The sequence below is a fragment of the Rousettus aegyptiacus genome, unplaced genomic scaffold (genome assembly GCF_014176215.1).
Source record: "Rousettus aegyptiacus isolate mRouAeg1 unplaced genomic scaffold, mRouAeg1.p scaffold_m13_p_10, whole genome shotgun sequence".
Taxonomy (NCBI): Eukaryota; Metazoa; Chordata; class Mammalia; order Chiroptera; family Pteropodidae; genus Rousettus; species Rousettus aegyptiacus.
Window position 1 is genome coordinate 17,652,028 of NW_023416285.1, and position 22,746 is coordinate 17,674,773.

The 22,746-nt window shown below is 33.3% G+C and overlaps 1 protein-coding gene across 12 annotated transcripts in view; it reads left to right on the forward strand.

Annotated features, from left to right (window-relative positions):
• Positions 1-22,746, forward strand: part of PCDH7 (protocadherin 7) — a 386,475-nt gene that overhangs the window by 216,767 nt on the left and 146,962 nt on the right. The window contains exon 3 of one of the 12 annotated variants that reach the window (XM_036227585.1): positions 4,204-4,831. The exons of 10 other annotated variants lie outside the window; for them this stretch is intronic. In XM_036227585.1, the coding sequence (XP_036083478.1) occupies positions 4,204-4,337 (134 nt within the window). In that variant the 3' untranslated portion in view covers positions 4,338-4,831. Of the gene's footprint in view, positions 1-4,203; positions 4,832-22,746 lie in introns of those variants that run through there. One more of the 12 variants, XM_036227588.1, reaches the window with a different exon arrangement.

Genomic DNA, 22,746 nt, shown 5'->3' on the forward strand with positions numbered 1-22,746 from the left:
TATAAGTAAAATGTGTATGTTTTACTTATTCTTCCAGCAGTCTGATGGCATTAAATCAACTTCGAGACTTTCTCGGTTACTTTAGTGCCTATGACCCTGGTGTCTAAGGATTTATTTTCTTGATAATGAAACTCTTAGACACTTAAACTGAAAATGGAAGTTGCCTTTTATCTCAAATTGTGCCATTATCTACTTTAGTAAATGTCTATTTATTTTTTATCTTTTACTTTAAATAAATAATTGAGAGCTTCCATTTTATTTAGCACAATTCCTAAATGAAAGGGGACATAGACTTAATCAATGAGTAATTGGCTGGCAAAGCAAAGCACTTACACTGAATTGTCATCTATTGAATTTTGATAGATAGTCTAACCACTTCATGTCCTATATCCTCACCTGTAAAATGATAACATAATAACATACTTTAAGCTCCCAATAGTTCATACGGACATTATACAGATGATTTGAAATAGGAAGCTAAGGAGGCTAAAAAAAAGGGGGGGGAGGGGAGGGAGGAAGGAAGGAAGAAAGAGAGGAGGGAAGAAAGGAAGGAAAAAGAAAAGAAGATGGGAGGGGGGAAGAAAGAAGGGAGGAAGAAAATTTTTCCTGCTGATTTATAAAAAATGTCAGTCCCACAATGAGATTTGGAAATACTACATCCAAGTAAAAAGGGACTAGAGAATGGATGTAATAGAGTACTTTGCCATTGAAAATGAATCTCTACGTAGGTGGGCTAGAGAAAGACTTTTAGGAATAAATTGGAACATAAGAATTGACTGTGGCTAAGTCATGTAACAGAGAACTATGCAGACAGACTAGTAAACCAAGCAGTTTATAAATAAGCAAAATACTTATTTATAAGCATTACTTCCTGTGGTTAACCAAAGGTGGAAACTCTTTTGGCATGGCCACTTCTTTGGGATAATCTCCTAGACAACTCTGACACAATGGTCACAGAAAAGATCTGGTGAAGAAATTGCAGGTTATAAATTTCATGCTTAATGTTAGAGGAGCAATTTTTGTACATGTGGGTGCTTATTTCAGGATAAGAGAAAATGAATCAGGTGTTGAAAATGTTGAGGTACAAATAATTTGCAAATATAAATACACAAAAAGCAATATTAACATGAGACTATAAATTAGGTGAGAACTGTTAATTCTCAAATAGCGGTTAAGTAAAATATCATTTATCTTCCTTTGCTTTTTATTATCTGTCCCAGGATTTTTTGGGTATTATTGATGCAAATCAACTTTGGCTGCTAAGGGAGACTCCTCCATTTATCATGTGAACTTCTGTAATATTCACATGATTTTACACAACAAAAAATGAGAAATTAACAGTAATAACATAAATGAAATGAAAAATAGCTCTACTCAGTTGAGGACAATGGAAATAAAATTTATTTTAAAGTGTTTTAATCAGAGTAAACTGTGTTAGTTCTCTCTTTGAAAACAGAATTTTAAAAGTTAGAGTTGATTCCATTAAAGAATCTAGGCGACTAAAATATATGAATTAAGAAAAATAAGTCATAGTTGTTATTTGACATTGAAATAAAAATATATAGATTTATAGGTCTTCAATGTGGACTGTTTTCTCTTTCAACAGGTTTTCTCTTGCCATGTGAATATAGTCACTTATTTTTTTAATGGGGATGTTTATAAAATATTTACTATAATCTTAATGACATCTTAAAATTAATATTTTCATTCATATTTATCTTATTTAAAAATGATTTAAAGTGCTTATAAAATATATTATAAAACCTGACAACTAGTCATGGTTTATTATGACTGAAAAATATTTAAGTCCACCAAAAACACAACCTTCTTCCCATCCCACCACCCCATCTTTGTATTATATTTTTCTTGTTTTTCAAAAATGTAGTCTTGGTGATTACTCAACGAATAAGACTGTCGTCAGTTGATATGAACTACCCAATACCCTTGTATAAAATGTATCTGTTGATTTTCTGACCTGGTACCACCTCATTGTTTTTACTGCCATCTTTCTCCCACTAATGGAACCAAACCAATTCACCTGTCTTAGCAGATATGGATAAGCTGCCTGCTGCTGCTTTGGTGAAACAGAACATGCCCACAGGGAGTTGTCTCAATAACTTGAAAGCATTTCCTCTGACCTAACTAATCTCTCTCACTCACCTTTCTACCCACAAAGGAATCCATTTTCCAGTGTTGGTGATCTACCTCTCGCTTTCCTCAATCACCACTCACATTTATTTGGTATTCCTTTTCCATACTTGACGTCAGCAATAACAGGATTCAGCTGAGAAAATGCACAGTCGTTGATGAATGACTCAAGCTGGTCTTGGTAAAACAAAGTATTTGAGTTTAATTCCTTCTTACATAGGGAAGATTATTAAGATCTTAAATAGGTATATCTGTAATTTAAGAAAATGTTTAATAAACAGATGTCTCTGATAAAATTTCAGGAAGTATGACAAAACAATGGAGAAATTGTTGGCATGTAATGAAGGAGTTATTATAGCATCAAAGGTATGTGCCAAGGGACACCAGCTAGATTTCTCCAAGTTGGTTAGCTTGTCATTATAATCTTAAATTACTAGTCCTCAGTTTATTAAAAAGCTACGAATGTGTGTATATGTGTGTATGTGTGTTTGTGCACTCATGCATGTGTGTGTTTTTAATTGAGGTAGAAATATGGTCAGTTAAGTGTAGTCATTTTGTGTAAGTGGGAGTGAGTCTTGAGATGACAGTTAGAATCTTGACTTTATATTAGTGCAGTGTTTATCTTAGTAGCTGTCTCACTTGTTCATTATTTCTGCTGAAGTGACAACAGCTCAGCTAAGCTTCCTCCATGAAGGTAATAAACCTGCAGACCTAGTTGTATTATTGTCAGCGTTTTAATCAGCTAAGGTACTCTTATCACGACATTTCAGGTATTTATTAATCATGGGAAGTGTGGGAAGTATGACATCTTACAGGGTAAGAAACATGGAAAAAGTATGCCATTGATCTACTATCAAAACCATCATATGAAATTCAAACCTTGCCTAATGGTAGCTATGATCAGGAAGATGCGATAGGGGCTGACTCATAGATTCTTCTGGCTTTTGGCTTAAATCTAGTCAATCAAAATTAAGTCTTCTAAGTATAAAATATCATGCCATATGTTGACTAAGCATATGTTTTGAGACTTAAAAGTCTTTAGAGATTATATATTTCTTTCTAACTTTTCCAAGTTATTTTTCCTGGATAATGTTATTTTTTGTCAGTTTTTGAATACATGCTTCTTATCGATATTGTAGATCCCAAGATTTTTAAGAAATTATTCCTGTTCTTGGTGTTCATTTGAGATCAAATAATACATTTTCATTGTTGTAATAAATATAATATACCTTTAAAAAAATAGTGGTAATTAACTTCACCTAACAAGTAATAATAATAATATAAAGTACCTCCTTTGTGCTCAATCCCGTGCTAGGTGCTAAACCAAATTTATGGAATCTAATCTGTCTCTTATATTGTTTTTGTCCTTTTTTTCCGCTATCTCATTGCAAATGGAGTGGCTAGATATTCCTGTGTTTGTCACAGTTCATAGATAGAAAGCAGTATATGCAGTGCATTTTAGAATGTATGATACCTGCCAAATCTGAGCGGAATGTCAGAAAGGGGAAAAAAGAAACAGCACAACCAAGTAAGCTATCCCAGTTTCTCATTTCCAAAATGACTTTCAGGTCCATTTCAGGAAATTTCAACATGAGTTAAACCCTTTCTCAGCTCTGCAAACTAGACTTAATTCAGAAGATTACTCTGAGTCGTATGGATCGTGACAGTGTCAGAGGGGCCATATTTTTACATGGATAAACCAGTCCAGAACAATTTCTGTAATATATTAGCCACGCACATATTATATTCTTATTTCAAATACATATGTCTTATCTCGCTCTTTTGATGTATCTTCAATAAATGCATGTATTTTGGCTTTATAAGAAATTTTTTATTTTCAACTAACATTAAATTGTCTGCACATTACCTTATCCCAATAATGATGTAAAGCAGAGACTACCCCATGCTTCAGAGTTCATTTTCTTTGGGGGAATTTCTTATTCACAGCGTTAGTTTACCATTGGGGAAATGACAGGGTGTATTAAGCTTTTACAGTAGCAATAGTTACATTTATTTGGGGACTTATTGCATTTCATTTTTCATATCTTTGCATAGGAGAACCTCAAATGTACTTCTTTTCTTATCTCCCTGGGGTCGGCAGAAATAGCAGAGGAAGATGTGCAACTTCAGAGCTTTGGACAGCGAATGCAGCAGTGCTAGAAGCAGCAGCGTGTAATAGCCCAGAGTGAAATTGTTCTACATGCGTTTCCACTCACTCAGGCAATTCACGCACAAGCTGGAAAGTCTTCTCCCTTTTTCATTCTATAGATGAACTGCGTAGTTTTGGGTTTTTTTTTTCTTAATGCTATTCCCAGTTGTAGAGAGTAAAGAGGCACTTTCTATCCCATTCACCTAAAATTCCCTTTCAAGGAAAGTGAGTGATAGTCAGAGAGTTATTGCTATCAATTGTGCCGAAGTGCTCATTTTTTAAATTCATATTTAGGCTATGCTTTTTCACACAAAGGACTTGAGGCATTCTCTAGAATCCAAAATAAATTAATATATGTTAATTAGCTTACATCCAGTAATTTTAAATTTAACAACTCTTAGTTTCTTATGGTTTATATTCTATTATGATTTGCAATATGTGTGTGGTTTATTTAGTAGGTTGTCTTTAAAGTACAGTCACTTATATTTTAATTCTATATGAGTTAATGTAGAATAAAATATGATAGATACTTTCTGCAATGTAAATTTTGTTTGATGATCTTGACTAACAACTGGAGATGAAGTAATTTGGATCAAATAGCAGATATATACATTGATTAAATAATCTGTATTTCCATAATTCTAATTATATAGGCTGACAGCTTTCAAATGAGTGGTTAACTTTTGGGGAAAAACAAGAAATTTAATTTTTTTCCAGTCTTTTTAAAGTACAACGAATCACTGTTATCAAAATAATTTTATTTTAAATATTTGTGACTAGAGTATTTTATGAAGCCTCTGCTTTTTCCTGAAACTAATTTCCTCATAAGTCACATGGTAAGATATTAAATCACCTTTCACCAATAATGCAAAGCAAAAGATGTTCAAATTCTAAGCATTTGTCCCTCATGAGAGATGTTACCTCATGTTGTTGAATCTTCCTATGCAAATTAGGTTTATTCCTTATTCTCCACCAGCATTGAAAGAAATTAAAGAAAGAAAAAAAGCACAAAACTTGCCAGCTGGAGATGGTCATGTTAAATATTTTGCCCTTTTGTGTTCTTGCATCTGGATCTTTACATCAAGAACAAAATAATCTGTGAAGTTTTGTGGAACGTCAAGAAAATATTCTTTAAAAAGAGAAGGAAAGTAATGTTTTCCTTAGTTCAGAAATAGCCACAGCCAAATTATTATGAGTAATCTTCAAGCAATATCTAGACGGGATGGCCATTTTTACTCAAAAGTATTTCTTTGTAGTAAAAATACATTTTTTTTCCTTGTAATCTTTCAAGATAGTTAATTTCCCATGCACACAGATGATTTAGGTGGATAACCTGGCTTTGTTAACCATGTACGGTTTCTGACCATCAACATTATAACTCATCAGACTTTCCAAAGCAAGAGCTGTTTAAATCAAAGGATTTTTATTTCAGATCCCTGACTGCTGCTGGCTAGATATCAGAGCTTGGAAGATACTCTCTAAGTAATTGTAAAGCACTGTTCTCCAATCAGCATATATTATTGCAGGCAAGAACTACACCATCAGAATTTCTATTGAAGTTATAACTCAGTCATTTAAATTTTGTGTCATACATACTCAAATATCTCTACTGGATTAAAACATGTTACCTTCTTCCCCTTTCATAGTGGTGTTCAGAACAAAAATACACTCTTTTGAGTTCTCTAATTACTCTTTGGGGATAGCTGTCATTGTTTTTGTGATAGGATTTAATTAATATCCATAAAATGTTTCATGGCTGTTTTAATGCCAGCCCTCAAATGCAGAGTAATAACTCTTAAAGGACAGGAGAAATTGGAGGACTTTGAATATGAGAGTAAAGGAAGAGAAACACATTTAGCATTTTGCTTTGGTTTAATCTTTCGTTAATTTATTTTATTTTATTTAAGGGGAGTGGGATAAGGATTGACTAAGCAGGTTTTTGTTTTTGCTTCCAATTTGCAAGAGAAACTAGAAGTAGGAAGTCACATATAGAATCTTCATCAACTTTCACCCAAGGTTTCCATGTTATTAGTAGTTGAAAAAGAAGGCGAGACACCCTATGTTGAGATTTGTTCGTGTTGCAAATAGAGAGCAAAAAGTTCTCTGAGACCATGCAACAGATTACTGTTAAAGCTAAAATAAAAGTAGAGGTTATTAAAATTGCTTTCAAGGACAAAATCCTATTATTCTTGTGAGAGAACATAATTTAGTAAGAGCATCAAAATGGGAACTAAGATCCTCCATTTAAATCCTTCTTAGGAAATAAACCAGGCAATCTATCAGCCTCTTTGTCCCTCAATTTTCATATTGTGAAACTGTGGAATGGGCCAAAGACTTTTAAAAGCCCATCCAGTTTTAAATTTGATTTTTCTTCTGTGTGTTGAATATTTTTAAATTTTCCAATGTAGATAAAATGTGGATATTTAAAGTAAAAACGATTTATCATAAAAGTTATAATAATTTTACAGCTATTTAAAATCCATATAAGGACTGTGGCTAAGAAGAATTTTGATAGCAAGAAGTGAAAGCGGTGACTGACATTACAAAAAGAAAAAAAAATCTAAATCATAAACACAATTGATTTTTATCTTCTTGCTTTTTGGTTTTGTTTGAATTGTAATTTCAGACTATACTTTCAAAACTAATCATAAAAGAGCCTAATAGCTAGCAATAGATATTTTCTAAAATTGGGCCAAATATAATTTCCTGCACATTTACAATCAAGCAATTCTTATAGTTTATATTATTCTCTTCAATGGACAGTCTGCGTATGATGTCTTTCTGACTTTGCTCTCTTTGTTGAAAATTATAGTTTATACTTTTACAAGAAAACTACACAGACTGTGATTGGCAGAAAATTTAGACAATTGTATAAACCGACACATACTTTGAACAGTAAAAAGCAACAAGTCCTATAGAAGCTCCTAAAGCATTAAAGGTATTATTTATATGTTCTCTCTCTCACACACACATACACACATATACTATATATTATATATAAACTTATATAATATATAATATATGCACGTAACTGAGCCTTTTTCAATGATACTAAAAGTATGTTAATAAATGTTAGCCTTTAAAACCAAATGTTTTGAGTAGCATTTCCCCAATCCCAAGAATGAAATAATTTAACAAATGAGGCATTTGTACCCTCTGAGTCCAAACCTTTAGTGTCCAATCTATAGGACTCTTCTCGAGGAAAGCCCATTATTGCAGACTTTTGTCCTGGGATCCAGTAAAGTGAACTAGCACAGCTGTATTTTACACATATTTCTAGGAGATTCAGTGTCACAGCTCAGAGGAGATTTGCACTATCTGACTCTTGCACTAGACTGACAGTCGTATGAGTAAATGGACACTGTCTGCTTCACTCACAACTCAGTGTCTCGTACTCAGAAGGTTTCAATATACATTTGAAGAATAGATGTTTTTCCTCGATTTTATTAAAAATATGCCCAGAAAAAACAAATATCAGACACAGAACATTTCTCTATATAGTCTCTACAGTTCCTCTTTGACTTTATTTATTTTGCAAATATTTGATAAGTGGATATTCTGTTCCAAGTATCATTTCCTTGAACAAATTTTGGATTCAGTGGGAAGAGGAACATAAACATTGCTAATAGAAAAAAAATGTGATTATCAATGTATCGAAAGGATATTTTATCAGAGTAAAACAAAGACAGGACAACCCAGCTTCATGCCAGGGTTGAAGACTTTTTGATGGAGAACACATGAGCAATTTTTTTTTGCTTCTTTCCTACTTTAATCTCTTTTAAAAACTCCTATACTTCTCACATATATCCTTCCACTCACGTAATTGTGAATTCATTTTTTTCACAAAAATAATTAATTTTTTTATCAAAGATTTTGAAAGAATATGTTTACCTGACCATTATTTTGAATCCAGCTTTAATAAAGTACTGCTTAACAATTATTAGTTTGAATGTCTCTAGGCAAACAAAAATGTTACCTGGGTTAAAATAATCCTTATCAAATGTTGGAACACTGACAATCACGTATAATCATCTGTAGTGACTTAAGACAATCCAGATTTCTCAAGCATGCGAATGCCTGTATACTTCTGTGTTTCCTTTGCCCCATTACAATTTTCTCTCTTTCCTTTTTGGACAACTCCCATTCATACATTAATGTCCACAAATATTATCTCTTTCCATGAACTTGTGTAACAGTTCCAGGATCCTGCATAAAAATGATAGTCTCTTCTTCCCTTTATAACATTTGGTATGCATCTCGGTCAGAGAATATTTACTGAGAGCCTGTTTTGTTTAAAGCACTGTGCCAAGAACAAAGAGTCACTTCAGCTCCCCAGACAGGGCTGTTTTAGGCCAGAATGCAGAGCACAGACTTACTGGTTATTTACAGCCAGTGTCCATTCTGAATGTCCCATGCTCTTGCAGTACCAGTGTGTTAGATATTCTGATTGTAGCCCCTATACAACGTATAAAGAATGCCCGAGCATTTTCAGATGCATTGTTCATGTTCCTTTCCTTGAAGCTCTACCATTGCACCTATGTGGCAAATTCCTAGATGAAAAAAAAGTTTGAATTTGTTTCACTTTTTTCCTCAAACATGCCTCAGAAGAAGGTCAATTCCCGTTCTGTGAATCCTTCATGAACTGAAGGACACTTCGGAAAAGCAATTTAGAAAATATGTGACAAACCCAAGCGAAGCAGAGTATTTGTTTGGTGCCTATGCCTATTCAGAGAAGATTGGCAAATGAAAAAAAGAAGGAAGAGGTTGTCTAGATTTGCAAACCTCATCTCTTAAGCCTCATCTTTAAAAGCATACGTGACTTGTGAGTCTAATATATCAAAGACAGCTTGGAAAGAAAGACAGGAGAGAGGGAATGGAGTAATAAAAGAGAAACGAGAATGAGGGGGGATATCTGTAGCTGAAAACTCAGAATGAAATACACTATTTTAAAGTATCTTAGCGCTCGTCAATGCATGCCGAGAAAAATTCAAAAATTTTATCCACTAATTTTAAATAACAATTGTGATTAAAATTATGGACATTAGGATCAAACAGACTCATGTCTAAATCTCATCTCTTACCTATATTTAGTAATTGAGTATCATGAAATACTTATGACCTTACTGAGCATCTCTTTCTACAAATGTTTTTGCACGAATTAAAAAAGATAACGAGATTATTATTTCTTGTGTGCCATAGTTTGCTATCTGAATTATGTGTTAATTTAATTATCACAACAATCATTTTGTCCCTATTTTGCACATGAGGAAGCTGAGGCTTAGAAATATTCACTTTGCACATGAGGAAGCTGAGGCTTAGAAATATTCACTTTGCCTCATTTACTCGCCAAATATTTTCATCCAGATGATCAGACCGCAGAGTCTGAACTGCTGCTTTGCATACTGTTGAATTATACACACACTTCCTTCATGCAGCAACTGGCACTTAGTGCTATATAAATAGACTTTTATTAATAACAATTTTGAAATAGACCTATTTTACTCCAGACATTTTGTTGTAAATCACACAGCACGGAAGTGTGACAAAGTGGTAGTTTCGCTTTCTTCCTGGCACAAATAATACTTCATCTGAGCTGAATGATACCTTTTAAATACCAGATTTTTTTTTCTCCTATTACTTTTTTGGAAGACTGAAAGGAAAATATTATTTTCCTTACTACTTCTGAGTTTCCCAGGAAATCAATACTGGTTTACAGAATATATTGCTAACTATTAACTAGATATGTCAAGTGGAAGATGGATTTAGTATATTTTCTATAGCTACAAAGAATTTATATAAAATGGTGGCATTGTAGTACAGAGTATGAAGAGTCAAATGCTATTTTGTGAAAGGAAGAAAGTTGCTTTTACCTGCCTAAGCTTTAGGCTTCTCACATATAAAATGTAGAGTGAGTTCAAACACAAATGACACTTGAAGCTCTAAGGTAAATGATCCTATAGTTCATTAGGTAAAAGTCCTAGGAAGAAACTTTTCATGCATTTCAGGAGAATAATTCAGGTTATCTAAATATAGAATCGTGTACTTTTTAAGGTATCGGGTTCATGTCTTTGAAATACTCAAAAGAATTTCCTGTCAGAGGTGATTTAGAAAATACAGCTGTGTAGAGTTGAAAGTTGAACTATATTAGATCTTAATGAAAGTTTGTTTCTTATCTTGAGTTTTCTTAACTTATGATATTAACTAAATGCATATATAGAACCTTAAGAAAGGACTAACAGATTATATTCTGTTTTCTTAATCTGGGAGAAACAAAAAACAAACACAACCAAAAACCATCCCAAGTAGACTAAAACCAAGGCTCCAATTACTCTGTGAATTCTGGCAGCAAAGCAATAGAAAAATAAACCCAAACACCTGCTGTGTGTTTACGTAAATCCAGTTTACCAAGAATTTCTCTAAAACAGGATTTCTTTAAAATGTTCCAGGTAACTGTTGCTCAGTAATTCTGCTTTATCAGTCACACTGTAAATTTGATCAATGTTTCTTAAACTGCAGTCTTCAGGCAATCTGCATCAGAATTACCTTATTAAAATTGCAGATCCCTGGTTCCCCAAAAAAATCTCTCTCTCTCTCTCTCTCTCTCTTTCTCTCTCTCTCTCTCTCTCTCACTCTCTCTCTCCACGCACCCCCCATCTCTCCCTCCTTCCTTCTCCTTGTTTAAAAAAGTGGCCTTGTCAATAGTTTTTGGACATTTTTTATCAAGATGCACAATGAGTGGTACATTTTAGGTCAAAGTCTCCTGTCAATGATGGGCCTGTAGTAGTCATACTGACCATGAGTTCTCCTTAAAAAGTCATATTTGATTAAAATAATGAGCTACAAAGCTCATCTGAATAGTAAAATATTGATATGACTTTATTTATAATTTGCTTAACATTCATGAAAAATCTTAGAAGCCCCAATCTCTGTGATAATAGATGTTAGTCGTGTCACTTTTTTAAAGATGAAAGAAAAAATATTTTTATAATATTTCTCTCTTTAATTGTCAGAGATTTTATTATGGAAATGAAGAGTGTTATGATATTTCTTAATCTAAACACCAATATTTAATTTGCAGTTGCTAAAATTTGTGGGTTATTATGGTAATTTAGCACTGTGTTTCTTTTGATATGAGTTGGCTAACTTGCTATTTTTATTTTATTTGTTTTTTTTTGTTTTTGTGTGTAGGATTTTTTTTCCCAAGTCTATATTTTCCCGAGTCTAAGTCTGTTCCATAGTAAAGATGGTGACTATAAAAGGTACATGGGAAGATCACTGCTATCTAGAAAATAAAGATGTTTAATAATGTGACTCATCAAAGTCCTTTGCAAGTCTAAAATTTATAGTCAATTTTTGATGTAGATGCATCCAACAAGTCTTTCAATAAGCACATGACTCTTACAAAGAATGAGGTAACCAAAACTATAATAATACTCAACCTATTTTTAATGTAAGTGTCCTCTACAGCACAAACAAATTATCTCTAAAACTCAGTTACACTTCATAGATCTTATTTTGCTCATAAAATTACTGGCTTCACCCACATCATTCCACATCCCAAGCTTTATACCACCTAACATGACATATAATTACTTAGGCACAATCAGGCCTGGCCCATCTCAACCGTGCCCCACCCTACTCCACCCCACAGGCACGGCCTCACTTGACGACGTAAACTCACACTCATTTTCAAATGAACTAATTCTAAAATGTTTCTTTCACCGTCTCATTTGCCATTATGTTTATTTCTTTCTAGTATAGACAGTTTCGTTCTTACAAATATTTCTTGAACACTTGCTACATGAAAAATACTGTGTTACTAAAAGAAGTGAGGGCATGATAGATATCTTACTGACCTCTCAAAAGATGACATGATTGAGAAAATAAGACATACAGAAAGAAAGTCCCTAAAATATATGGGAATATTCTGGGAAAAGATTAAAATCATAACAAATTTGCTATTAAATGGTCAAGTATACAGTATAGACAAAAATAAAAATTTAAGAATAAAAGATGGCAAGTGTAGAGAGAGATTATGGGAATGCCATGAGCAGCCAGGACCTCTAAATTGAATAGATTTTTGATAGATGAAGGGTTGAATAAAAGGTACTCAAAGAAAGGGTAAGGATGTGGCATAAACAGAGATTAGGAATTGCTGTGACATATTTGAAGATGAGAGGGAAGATTGGTTTGGAAAGAGTATTATTTGGGGCAATGCGTTTGGATAGATGTGTTAGAATTAAATCACAGACCCCCTGATTGCCCTATCAAGAGGGTTAACTTTGAGTGTGATGAGTGATTGCCTGTAGTTCTGGAATAGCCAACTACCTAAATGGAATTTTAGGCAGTTTGTTCTAGTGACATGCCAAAAAAAAAAAAAAAAAAAAAGTAATAATTGAGACTGGGCAAAAGCCAAGTATTTATGTTGTTGAATGCATTAGATGAAGAAAGAATGTTGATGGTAATGACAGCGGGGTAGTGAGTGAAAGGCAATAAGTATGGACAAGATATGCTAAGACTGCTATGTCACGAGAGGTAACAATCTCCAACTTCTTTTTTTTTTTTTAAGCTTAGTTCAGATTCCATTGTATCCAGTTTATACTTAAGGGCAGACATTTTATTAGTTTCTGTTGTTATAGCTCTCAACTTTGCTTTGAAAAAATTACCCAAATAGATTGAGTTACTTTCCTTCTTAAGAAAAAGCACAACCTGAACTTTGCTAGAACATGTTGCTTCTAGCATTCAACTGAATTTACTTTCTATCTTTGAGGAAGAGCAAGGCCTGTTCAGTCACTAGCAAATCACTAATGGCAAGGAGTATTTGTGGGGGTGGGAGGTGGGGGACTTGTGGCTCGTATCCTTGTCACCTAGCCCAAGCTTCTCTGAAATTGCATTATAGAAAAAAGGTGCCTGATGCTTTTCTATTTCTCATGTGAAATCCTAAGTGTGAGTGTTAGTAGAGGAAATCTGATCATTCGAATTTCAGCCTTTCTCTCTATCTCTCCCTCCCTCCCTCTCTCTCTGTCTCTGTCTCTCTTTCTTTCTTCCTTCCTTCCTCCCTCCTGCCCTCTCCCCCCATTCACTCTCTCCCTCTCTTTCTCTTTCTTTTTTTCTTTCATGCGGGTTTCTCTCTTCGCTTACTAGATATAATGTGTAATGCTTTGGGTGATCTGGGGAAGAATACAAAATAGAAATTTTCCACAAAATTTTAACACTTCCTACTAAATGTAAAAGTCTATTTTTTTTTAAATTTAAGCATGTGTTGTTTCTAAACCAAAATTAGGTACTCAATGAACAAAATTGGCTAATAAAGACTTTTACCCCATAAGACTCCCTTCTTTCCTTTTTTTCTTTTTAATAATGATAAGAAAAAAATGGAGGCTGTCATGGGACTTGACTAACTAGAAACTACCAGTTGTGTTTTGGCTAAATTAAAAGACTAATCTTTCCCTCAAGCTAATTTCCAATAATTAACCAAAATATCCAGGAGTGCCAAGACAAATTAAGCAGATAGGGTAATATTTTATACCCTCCTTTGAAAAGCATCATGCTGCTCAGTAGTCTCTATAGTCCAGTCATATTTAATGTAAGTAATCATCCAAAAAATACTGGAGTATTGCTCTTTCTTAATGAATATCATAAGGGAGCTGTTTTGAAGGAGATAGAGCTAGGGGTGGGGGTAAGTGAACTGGAAAGAATTAGCAACAATACAAAAGGAAAAGGCCCATTGCTAAGTTGGCTTATCTTTCTCCCTCTCTGCAGCCTCAGTTAAGAATCTAAATTATATTATTTTAGGAAGAGCCATCAGGGCCAGGAGGCCATTTCGTGGGCCTGTGACTGACTAGAGCTGCCACCCAGCTGGACCTCCAGAAGAGAGATTTCAGGTAGCAGACCAGACTCAGAAAAATAGAGAGACACAAGCAGTACTTTACAAATCTATTGTTTCCCTTTCACTTTCTGTGTGTGTGTGTGTGTGTGTGTGTGTGTGTGTGTGTGTGTGTATTCTACCAGGAACTAGGGAAGGTCTCTATTTCATTGAACACTGATCATCTCAAACCACTCATAAGTTGGCTCATAAAACAGCCATGAAAAAGATTCTCTGAAAGGACATACCACTTGGGAATATTCTAAAAATAAGTACTATCTATCCCCCAAATCATCTAAATCTCTTTTCCCCATATTTACTACCGTAAACGCGGGCCCTTGTTTAGCACAGGTACAATTGTTATTCAAGAATACTCTTAGACCCATACAAAAAAACTCTGCCATTCTCTGTGTGCATGTGTGTGTGTGTGTGTGCGCGCGCGCACGCGTGTGTGTATGCGTGTGTGTGTGCGCATGCGTTTTTAAAATATATCCTAGGAAGACTACTAAATGTTCGAATGATCCACACGCAGACATTCCCCAGATAATGATAATATTTATTTCCTGTGCCATTTGTCTTGTGTTTTTAAGGCACTTCTATTTACAAAGCAAGATGAGGTTAGTTTTCCCAATTTTACTTGTTGCATTTATTTATTTGTTTATTCATTTATTTTTAGTTCCTGAATACCATTTCTATTCTGATTTCAGCTGAAAATTAATCTACTTTTTATGTTACAATAATAACCTTTGACCTGAAAGTGCAGTTATTTTAGAATTTATCAATGCCTATTGTCTGTGAATGTTAGAGCTGGCCCCCTCCCACATTCCTTTCGGAGTATTTAAATGAGATAGGGACAGCAGTGTTCCGGGACAGTCCTCAATCTCTGGCTACAGGCCCCCTGCAGCGCTACCATTATGTCTTTCAATCTCCTTCAGCCCAGATGAATCCCCATCTCCTCAGGTGAGCCTTTGTCTTACTTTGAAAGAATTTACAGTCCTCCTAATTTGGTTATTCATAAATGCCTTTCTCTTCACAATTGGGATTTCCTTGGTTAAGACATGCAAATCACAGTATTAATGGGCTTTAATATCTAAAGTTTCCAAAAATTAATCTCTCAAATCAAAGACTGATTTGTAGCATCTCCAGAAGGTTTTGTGTATATTTTCAATATAAGATGATTAAAGAAATGCCAGTAAATATAGCTGTACAGGAAAACATAGTTGCCATTGACAAGGTCTTATTGCCTATTTTCAATTTCATTCTTGTCAGGAATTAGAATAAAAGTCATTGTTAAATCAATAAGTAAAACTTGTTTTAATTCATTAAAAACAATCAGTAGCTTCCCTGAAAACTGTGTAATTACTAAACTAAATATTCACCAAATTTAGATTCACAAGTAATAAATAGCAAGTTATTTAAATCCGTGCTGTGTTTATTGTAAATAGTCATTTTAATGAAAATGTATAGTTATTTTACTTATCTGGATAAATTTTAATTTTAAAGACCTCAATCTGCATTAAAAATATAGTACTGATGAATATGCAGGCATTTATAATATCTTTCTTTAAAAACCTTTTGTGTACAACAGATATGAACGAATCTTAATAATACTTAGGGCAAATTTCTTATTTGCAAGAGTTAGAACTAGCACCTAGGTGGTTCTTTAGCACTAAGATTTTCCTCTATGTCACCTTTGTATTTGTCCTAAATCTTCTCAGCCCCTCTCCCACTTCTTGTTTTGTTTTCTGTTTTCTCACCTGGTTTCCCAGATAATTTGTCCCATTATAGCTGGCTGCAGAGTGCTCAGTTAGGTGTTTTGGAGGCAAGGCAGGACCTGTCTCATCTATCCATATATCTCCTTGCCTCCCGAGGAGAAATATGACTATGACTTATATTTCAGCCAAGTTTGGAATATAGTGGTATATTAAGAAATATCACCGTGTGCAAATCTTTAAGCACTGTGTTCTTCTCAGAAATTATCTGAATGCTGCTTCAAGATTTCCATTACTCATTCTGCCTTTTTTTCCTCACTGGGGTGAGAGGCATGGAGGTTTCATGCAGGTTGTGGCTCTTCTGCAACCTCAATCCTGGGCTTCTCTCCCTTTCCCTTCAGTGTCTCTGGCAGGTCATCCGATCAGGTGTTTTTAATGTGTTAAGAACTCAAGCAATTTCTTTTCCCTCTCAAAGACCCATGTTGGTCATTTTGAAATGAATATCATTTGGTACTTAAATAACATGGCACAATCCATTACATATACAATGATGCATATTCTCTATCTTCATAGAAACCTAAAACATTCTAGCTGATTATTTTTCTTTCATACTCTGACTTTGCTGGTAGGCCATATTTATAAGTATTATATGTAAGGTCCAATTTATAATAGAGACATTCTTTTAAAAATTTGAGTTCATAGGGTCCTGTCTTCCTTGTGCTATGCATCCTTCCTTTTAAATTAATCAAGACCTATTAGTATCTAGTAGAATGATTTTCAATTCTGGCTCTACCCCCAAAATGTTGTGTGACCTTGGGCAATAGACTTTACCTTTCTAAGACTTAATTTTCTCATCTATAAAATAAAATGATTACATGTCACTAATTATTTTCCAAATACTTTTTCTACACTGATATTTCATGATAAGAATTATTTCAACAGTCTAACAATAGAATCTTAGCATTGTGCTTGATAATCTGTACAGCTCAGCTGTCAGAAGAATGTATACATTCTTTTCTTTTGACAGTATTTTTATAATGAGAAGTGCTGGGATTCAGTGGGAAAGTATGATTTGGTTCAAATTTACCTATGCTTAAACCTTTATTTGGCTATGTGATCTCAGGCAAATTATTTAAACTTTTTGAACTTTGATTTCATCATTTGCAAAAAAATTAGAATATTAATATTTTCAAAGTTGTGAGGATTAAAAGCACCTATCACATTATCTGGTGATACTTGGCATTCAATAAATGTCATGTACTTTTTTTGTTTTAGAAATATCAGTAACAAAATACATCAATAACTAATTAATATACTACCTGCGAATAATTATAAAAAATTCAAGATACTTTCCACTCTTTGGTAAATAAGAAAGACCAATTTTCACTGAAATTAAATAAAAGGCTGGTAATTAAGTCACTCATAAATATGACAGTAGAAATGAATTATGTCTGGGTATCAATACAAATAAGTAATTTTATTATTAAACAAAACCACAAAACAAACCATGTCTAATACTCTTCAAGTTAATAACAATATTCATGGATAAGGAAAGATCTGTGAGTCCAGATAGACTTAAAAAGTGTTTGGCATGACCTGAAAATGAAGCTGACCCTTTGACTTTGTTTAATCTCTTTTGCCCTAAAAACTGTTAATATGAATATAGGTAAAGAGATAATCAGTTACAAACTTTAATTCTGGTTGACTGTCTCCATCATAGATCAACAGTGTTTTGACTTTTACAATATAATCTGATAATAGAAAATATACTCTCTTCCAAATCACACCAGACACTTTTGTCACTCTCAAACATCACTCTTCTGGCATGCACAATATGGTAGGCAATATATATGATCTGGAATTACTGACTCTATTTTATTTTTATTGCCTAATATTGTTACTTCTTTTTCACTTAGATATATTTTGATGTCCAGCGAGGCGAAAAGGCCCTTGAAGTTGGGTACTATTTCATTACTCGTGTGTCTATCCCAATGTCTGGTCACGAGCATGCATAAAATGAATTTCCTCAGTACTTGTTGGATCAGATTTTTCAGTAGTGAATGTGCATTCCACAGACAGCTTTATCTGTCACAGTCTAGCAATCTTTTATTCACAACTCTCAGTCTGATGGTGTTTATTTTCTTGTACACTGATATGGCATCATGGAACATTGCTATAAAAAAGAATTGTTTCCACAGTGCTGGTAACAGTCTGAACAACACAACCTCTATTTCCTTTCCTTTTGTCATATTATTAGACCAACAGTATTAATAGTTTTGGGGAATCAGGAGCCTTCTGATTTCTTTGTTCCTTATATTTAAGTTAAAGATACTTCTTGCTTTAAGATAAGATAGGATGTCAATATTCATTTTACATCTAATGAGTCTCACATAAAATAACATTAGGTATAAAAATATTCAACATGACTAGGTACACTAGAGCTTTCTGCTAACAAAAAACAATTTTTCCAAAATGTCAGACTAATAATTTAAAGTCATAATAATCCGAAACTCACAAGATCATTATTACAACTGAGATGTTACAGTTAATTCAGGTTTCTTTTACTCTTTTTCTGAGAAGAGCATATTCAGCTACTAGGAACAGCATGGGATTTCCTTCCATGCTTAACAGAATTTAATCTAGGCAACTGATAGTTTCAGACATATAATGAAGCCAAAGATGAACATTAAATGTTATTCTTAACTTTAATATTAATATTTTTTTTCAATGGAGTATGAAAAAAACACAAAGCCTATAAAGAAAAAAGAAATGAGTGGGGTATTATATTCATTCAGATACAAATGATTTATTTATTGAGTGAGAAAAAATCTAATAATTATAAGTAGAACTACTTATTTTTTATTATTTAAAATTTTCAACAATTTTAAAATTTAAAATAAAATTGATTTTGGTCAATTTTGTATAGAATAAACATAAGTTCCATCAGAATATGCATTTCTCTGTGATTTTGTTTATAATTGTAAAAAGAACAAATGAACTCTCCCCCATACCTCATTTTCTTATTTATAGATTATTATTAATATTATCATCAACTACCATGATCAAAAATTTATTTGAAAAGCATTTTAAAACCACCAGAAAATGTTATATCATTTGAAGGCTTTATTAAGTTTATTGACAGTAGATTATTGTCGGGAAAAACATATTTCATTTTTGGATGCCTAGATTTATGACAGATTTAGTTACAGGGGAAATGAATTTGATGGATAACAGAGAAGGCTTTGAGCTGCATGAAAAAATAGCACGATTTTTCATAATATTACTGTCTCACATTGAACTATTGGCGGTCTTGCTATCCAAGGTTGAAGCAAATATTTTATTAGAAATCAAATCAGTTTTAGATAATAAAAACCCATATTCTATCACTGAATGAAGTACAAGCTCCTCAAAGATCCTCTTTTAAATTAATAAAATATGTCAGTTTATGTATTATAATACACCATCCAAAAATAATAAAAGATTCAGTCTTCACCCTTCTTCTTAACCTTGTTCCTTTATGTGAAGTCTACTGATGCCACTGTTGATCTGGTATGGAAATGCTTTGTGTTCTATATCACTGAGGTTTACTTTCTTTTTTAAAATTGTTTTGTTTTTGTTTTTGTTTTTGTTTTTTTGCCCTGCAAAGAGATAGTCAGAATTTATATCTTTTACACTTTAGAGTACCATTTGCCTTTATGGGCCGGATATGTTCTATTTCTATTGGCACGTGGACTCATAATAGAGCAAAATATAGGGGCTGTGGAGCAAAGGAGAATGTGAAGAGGGAAGAGAAGGAATGTGGGATGCATCATTCTCTAGTTCTTTTCTCCATTTCATGTGCTTCTCTCTTTAGTTTGCACAAGCCTTTCTAGTAAACTTTCTCACCTACAACTTCTCTCCCAGTTTCTGCTCACTTCTTTTCTTCATCCTACTTTTTTTCTTTGGCAGGTCTACTTACACTCTGGTTTTTCCTCAAGAGATTCTCCATTTCTTTCTGACGCATGTGAGAGAGAATCATGGTGCAGCTCTAGACTCACAGCAAGGTTTGGTTTGATCCTAAGAACAAAGCTATGGTCTCTACCTAGACTCCTAAATTGAGAATCTCTTTTCGAAATTTCTCCTTTTCAAATTAATTAACAAAACAATCAACCCTTTGCCTATATGTATGAACTGTGACATTATGTTTATAATGGTTTCAGGGATGTCAGAATTTGTTTTATTTATTTATTTTAGCTACTTTATTGACCTCACTCACATTTAAGAGTAACTTCTTCTACTCTTTTCCTTGTGTTATTTCTTCTACAGTTTTTCACATTGTCCGGATAGAAAGAACACTTGAGTCTAGTTCTGATGGCACCTAGGACGTTACTGCTGAGTGGAGGATGAGTTTAGAAGTTTTCTCTATTATTCATTTTAGAGAGGGTTAAATATGTGAAAGAAAATATTCCAGTGTGTTAAACATTAATCATTAACTGCAGTTGGGATCTGACAGATGTATGACATGTTCTTTCCACAAAATTCAATTTACCATTTATAAGAAAACAATTGACAACATGTCTCTATGTTCATTCAGACATCTCTTGCCTCTTGCTAGGATCAAAGGAGTAGCTGCAAGGGTCTCTTTTGTAGCTTTATTTTGGTCTCTGACTACTACCTGAATGGTCAAGTTGGAGTTACATGAGCTAAATAATTTAGAAAAAATATTGTCCAAGTTATTATTATTACATGCATAAAAATCTATATCTATATGTATCATGTATTTTCTATCTTTATCTTCATCTATTTAATCCATAATGTAGTTTTCAAAGGAAAAGGAAAAATGTAACAGTTTTATTTTAAACTAATATGAACCAAAGAATTTCTGGCATTCATTGAATAGAAATTAAAATCACCTCCAAAAATTTAAGAGGGAATGGCCATTTGTTTCAAAGCCAATGCATGAGTTATCATCCGTCTTTCAAATTAACTATGCTATTTGTTTAATAAAGAGCTAATTTAACTTAAGGAATGTTTAAAAAGCTGTCTGCTTTTTGTGATTGTCATCCAAATTTCTCACTGAATTTTCATTTTCCAAAATAAAAGAAAAGAAAACTTACCATGACTGAATTGTTAAAAAGTTTTATAACAAAATATTTCATACTCAGAAAAATAGTATAGTTGTACATTGCGCAATCATTATAGGTTTTTTTTTTTTTTACCGGATTTTATTGAGAGCAATATAAGAGATGTTTTTTAGTCCCTAATATGGTAACATATATTTGTTTCTAAATGTATGTGGCCTAGTATAAATCAAGTGGCCACAATCAGTATGCATTTCTTGTAGAATAGAAACATAAATGACATTTTGAAATATTTTAATTGCATGTTCAGAAGTGCTAGTGGATATGCCAAAATGAGAATAAGATCTTGAAACTAATTAATGTGACTTCATTTATCAAGAGCACTAAAGCTGTTATAAATACTAATAATAGCATTGTAACAGTATATTTCCGTTTGTCTATTGATAGTGCTGTCATAGTATCCCACACTACTGAGTCAAAGAAAGGCTTTGTGTGGGTTTAACAAAAATTATACCTCATTGCTCTGTAGTAAATTCATGAGATTGCTTATACTAAGGCTTCTTACACTAATAATGATCTTACTCTAGTATCTATAGTACTGAAAATGATAAACTTGAAAAAAAAATTATGTTCATTGTTTACAGAGCTGGAGAATTAAGGGAATCAGTTAAACACACTCAAAGTTCAAATACATTAATTAATAAAAATATGTAAAATACAAAAAAAAATCCCATGATTGTTCTTTGAGGGAGATAAAGATGAGCTGAGAAGAGAAATCAATGTGCAAAGGTTAATTTTAATATAAAGTCTTTTGTTATAATTTGAAACTAAATGGAAACAGAAAAGTCTTCAAAAAGTATACTAAGGTGAAGGATAGTCTTCATTCTTCACCTTTTAGCTTATGGAAATCTTTCTCAGTAGAGTGTTTGCCACTATTTTTGTGAGAACATATGTAAAGAGCACTGGATTAGGAATTTTAGATTTGGCTTTGAATCTTCCATTCCTTGCTAATTTTTTTTAATCCAATTTTCTCAGGTATTCAGTTTCTTCATACATAAACATAAGGGAGATAGACTCACTAAATTATAGGTCTTTCAACTAGCTCTAAAAGGCTGTGATTCTGTGATCATTAATAGAAGATGATTGATGTCTCAAAGAAAAAATAAAGTGAGAGCAAGAATTATATCCAGGAGAAAATCATCTGTCAATACGTAAGTCCAAAAATTATTTATGGGTCCTTAGGAGTTACCTACAAAGGCGACCAGTTTACTACTTTCTATGGCAATGAAATTTCTAGATCAACTACGAAGAGGTTTCTATGGGCAATAAAGTGATTTAAGTAGAATATGGCAAAAGCATGTTAAATCTGAGTAGAATGCTAATAGTAGACAGAGAAAGAAAGTCAGCCATGGTGAATGCAAACCTGTGTGATGAGAAATCCCCCTGAAAGTTGAAATATGCTTGTCATCTGTGACAAAAGACTAGATTAGTAGCACCATTAAAGGAAGGCAAGGACACATTCGTGTGTTGTTCTATATGTCCTCTTGCTTGCAAGCTTCATTTGTCATTGTTTTGAACCCCAAGTTCGGCTAATTATTTATTGAACTTTATTTTTGGATTCTTTTCCAGGAAGCATTATACATCATCATCTTCATAATCTCAAAAAATATTCTATACTAGGTTAGTTACAGAATAGGCCTTGGACTTTTATTTTAACTTGTGGTAAAAAATGAAAGAAATGGCATAGAAAACAGAATGTCCTATGTTTTAATGGTGACTATGCAACCAGTTACTAGTGTTGTGACCTAGAAC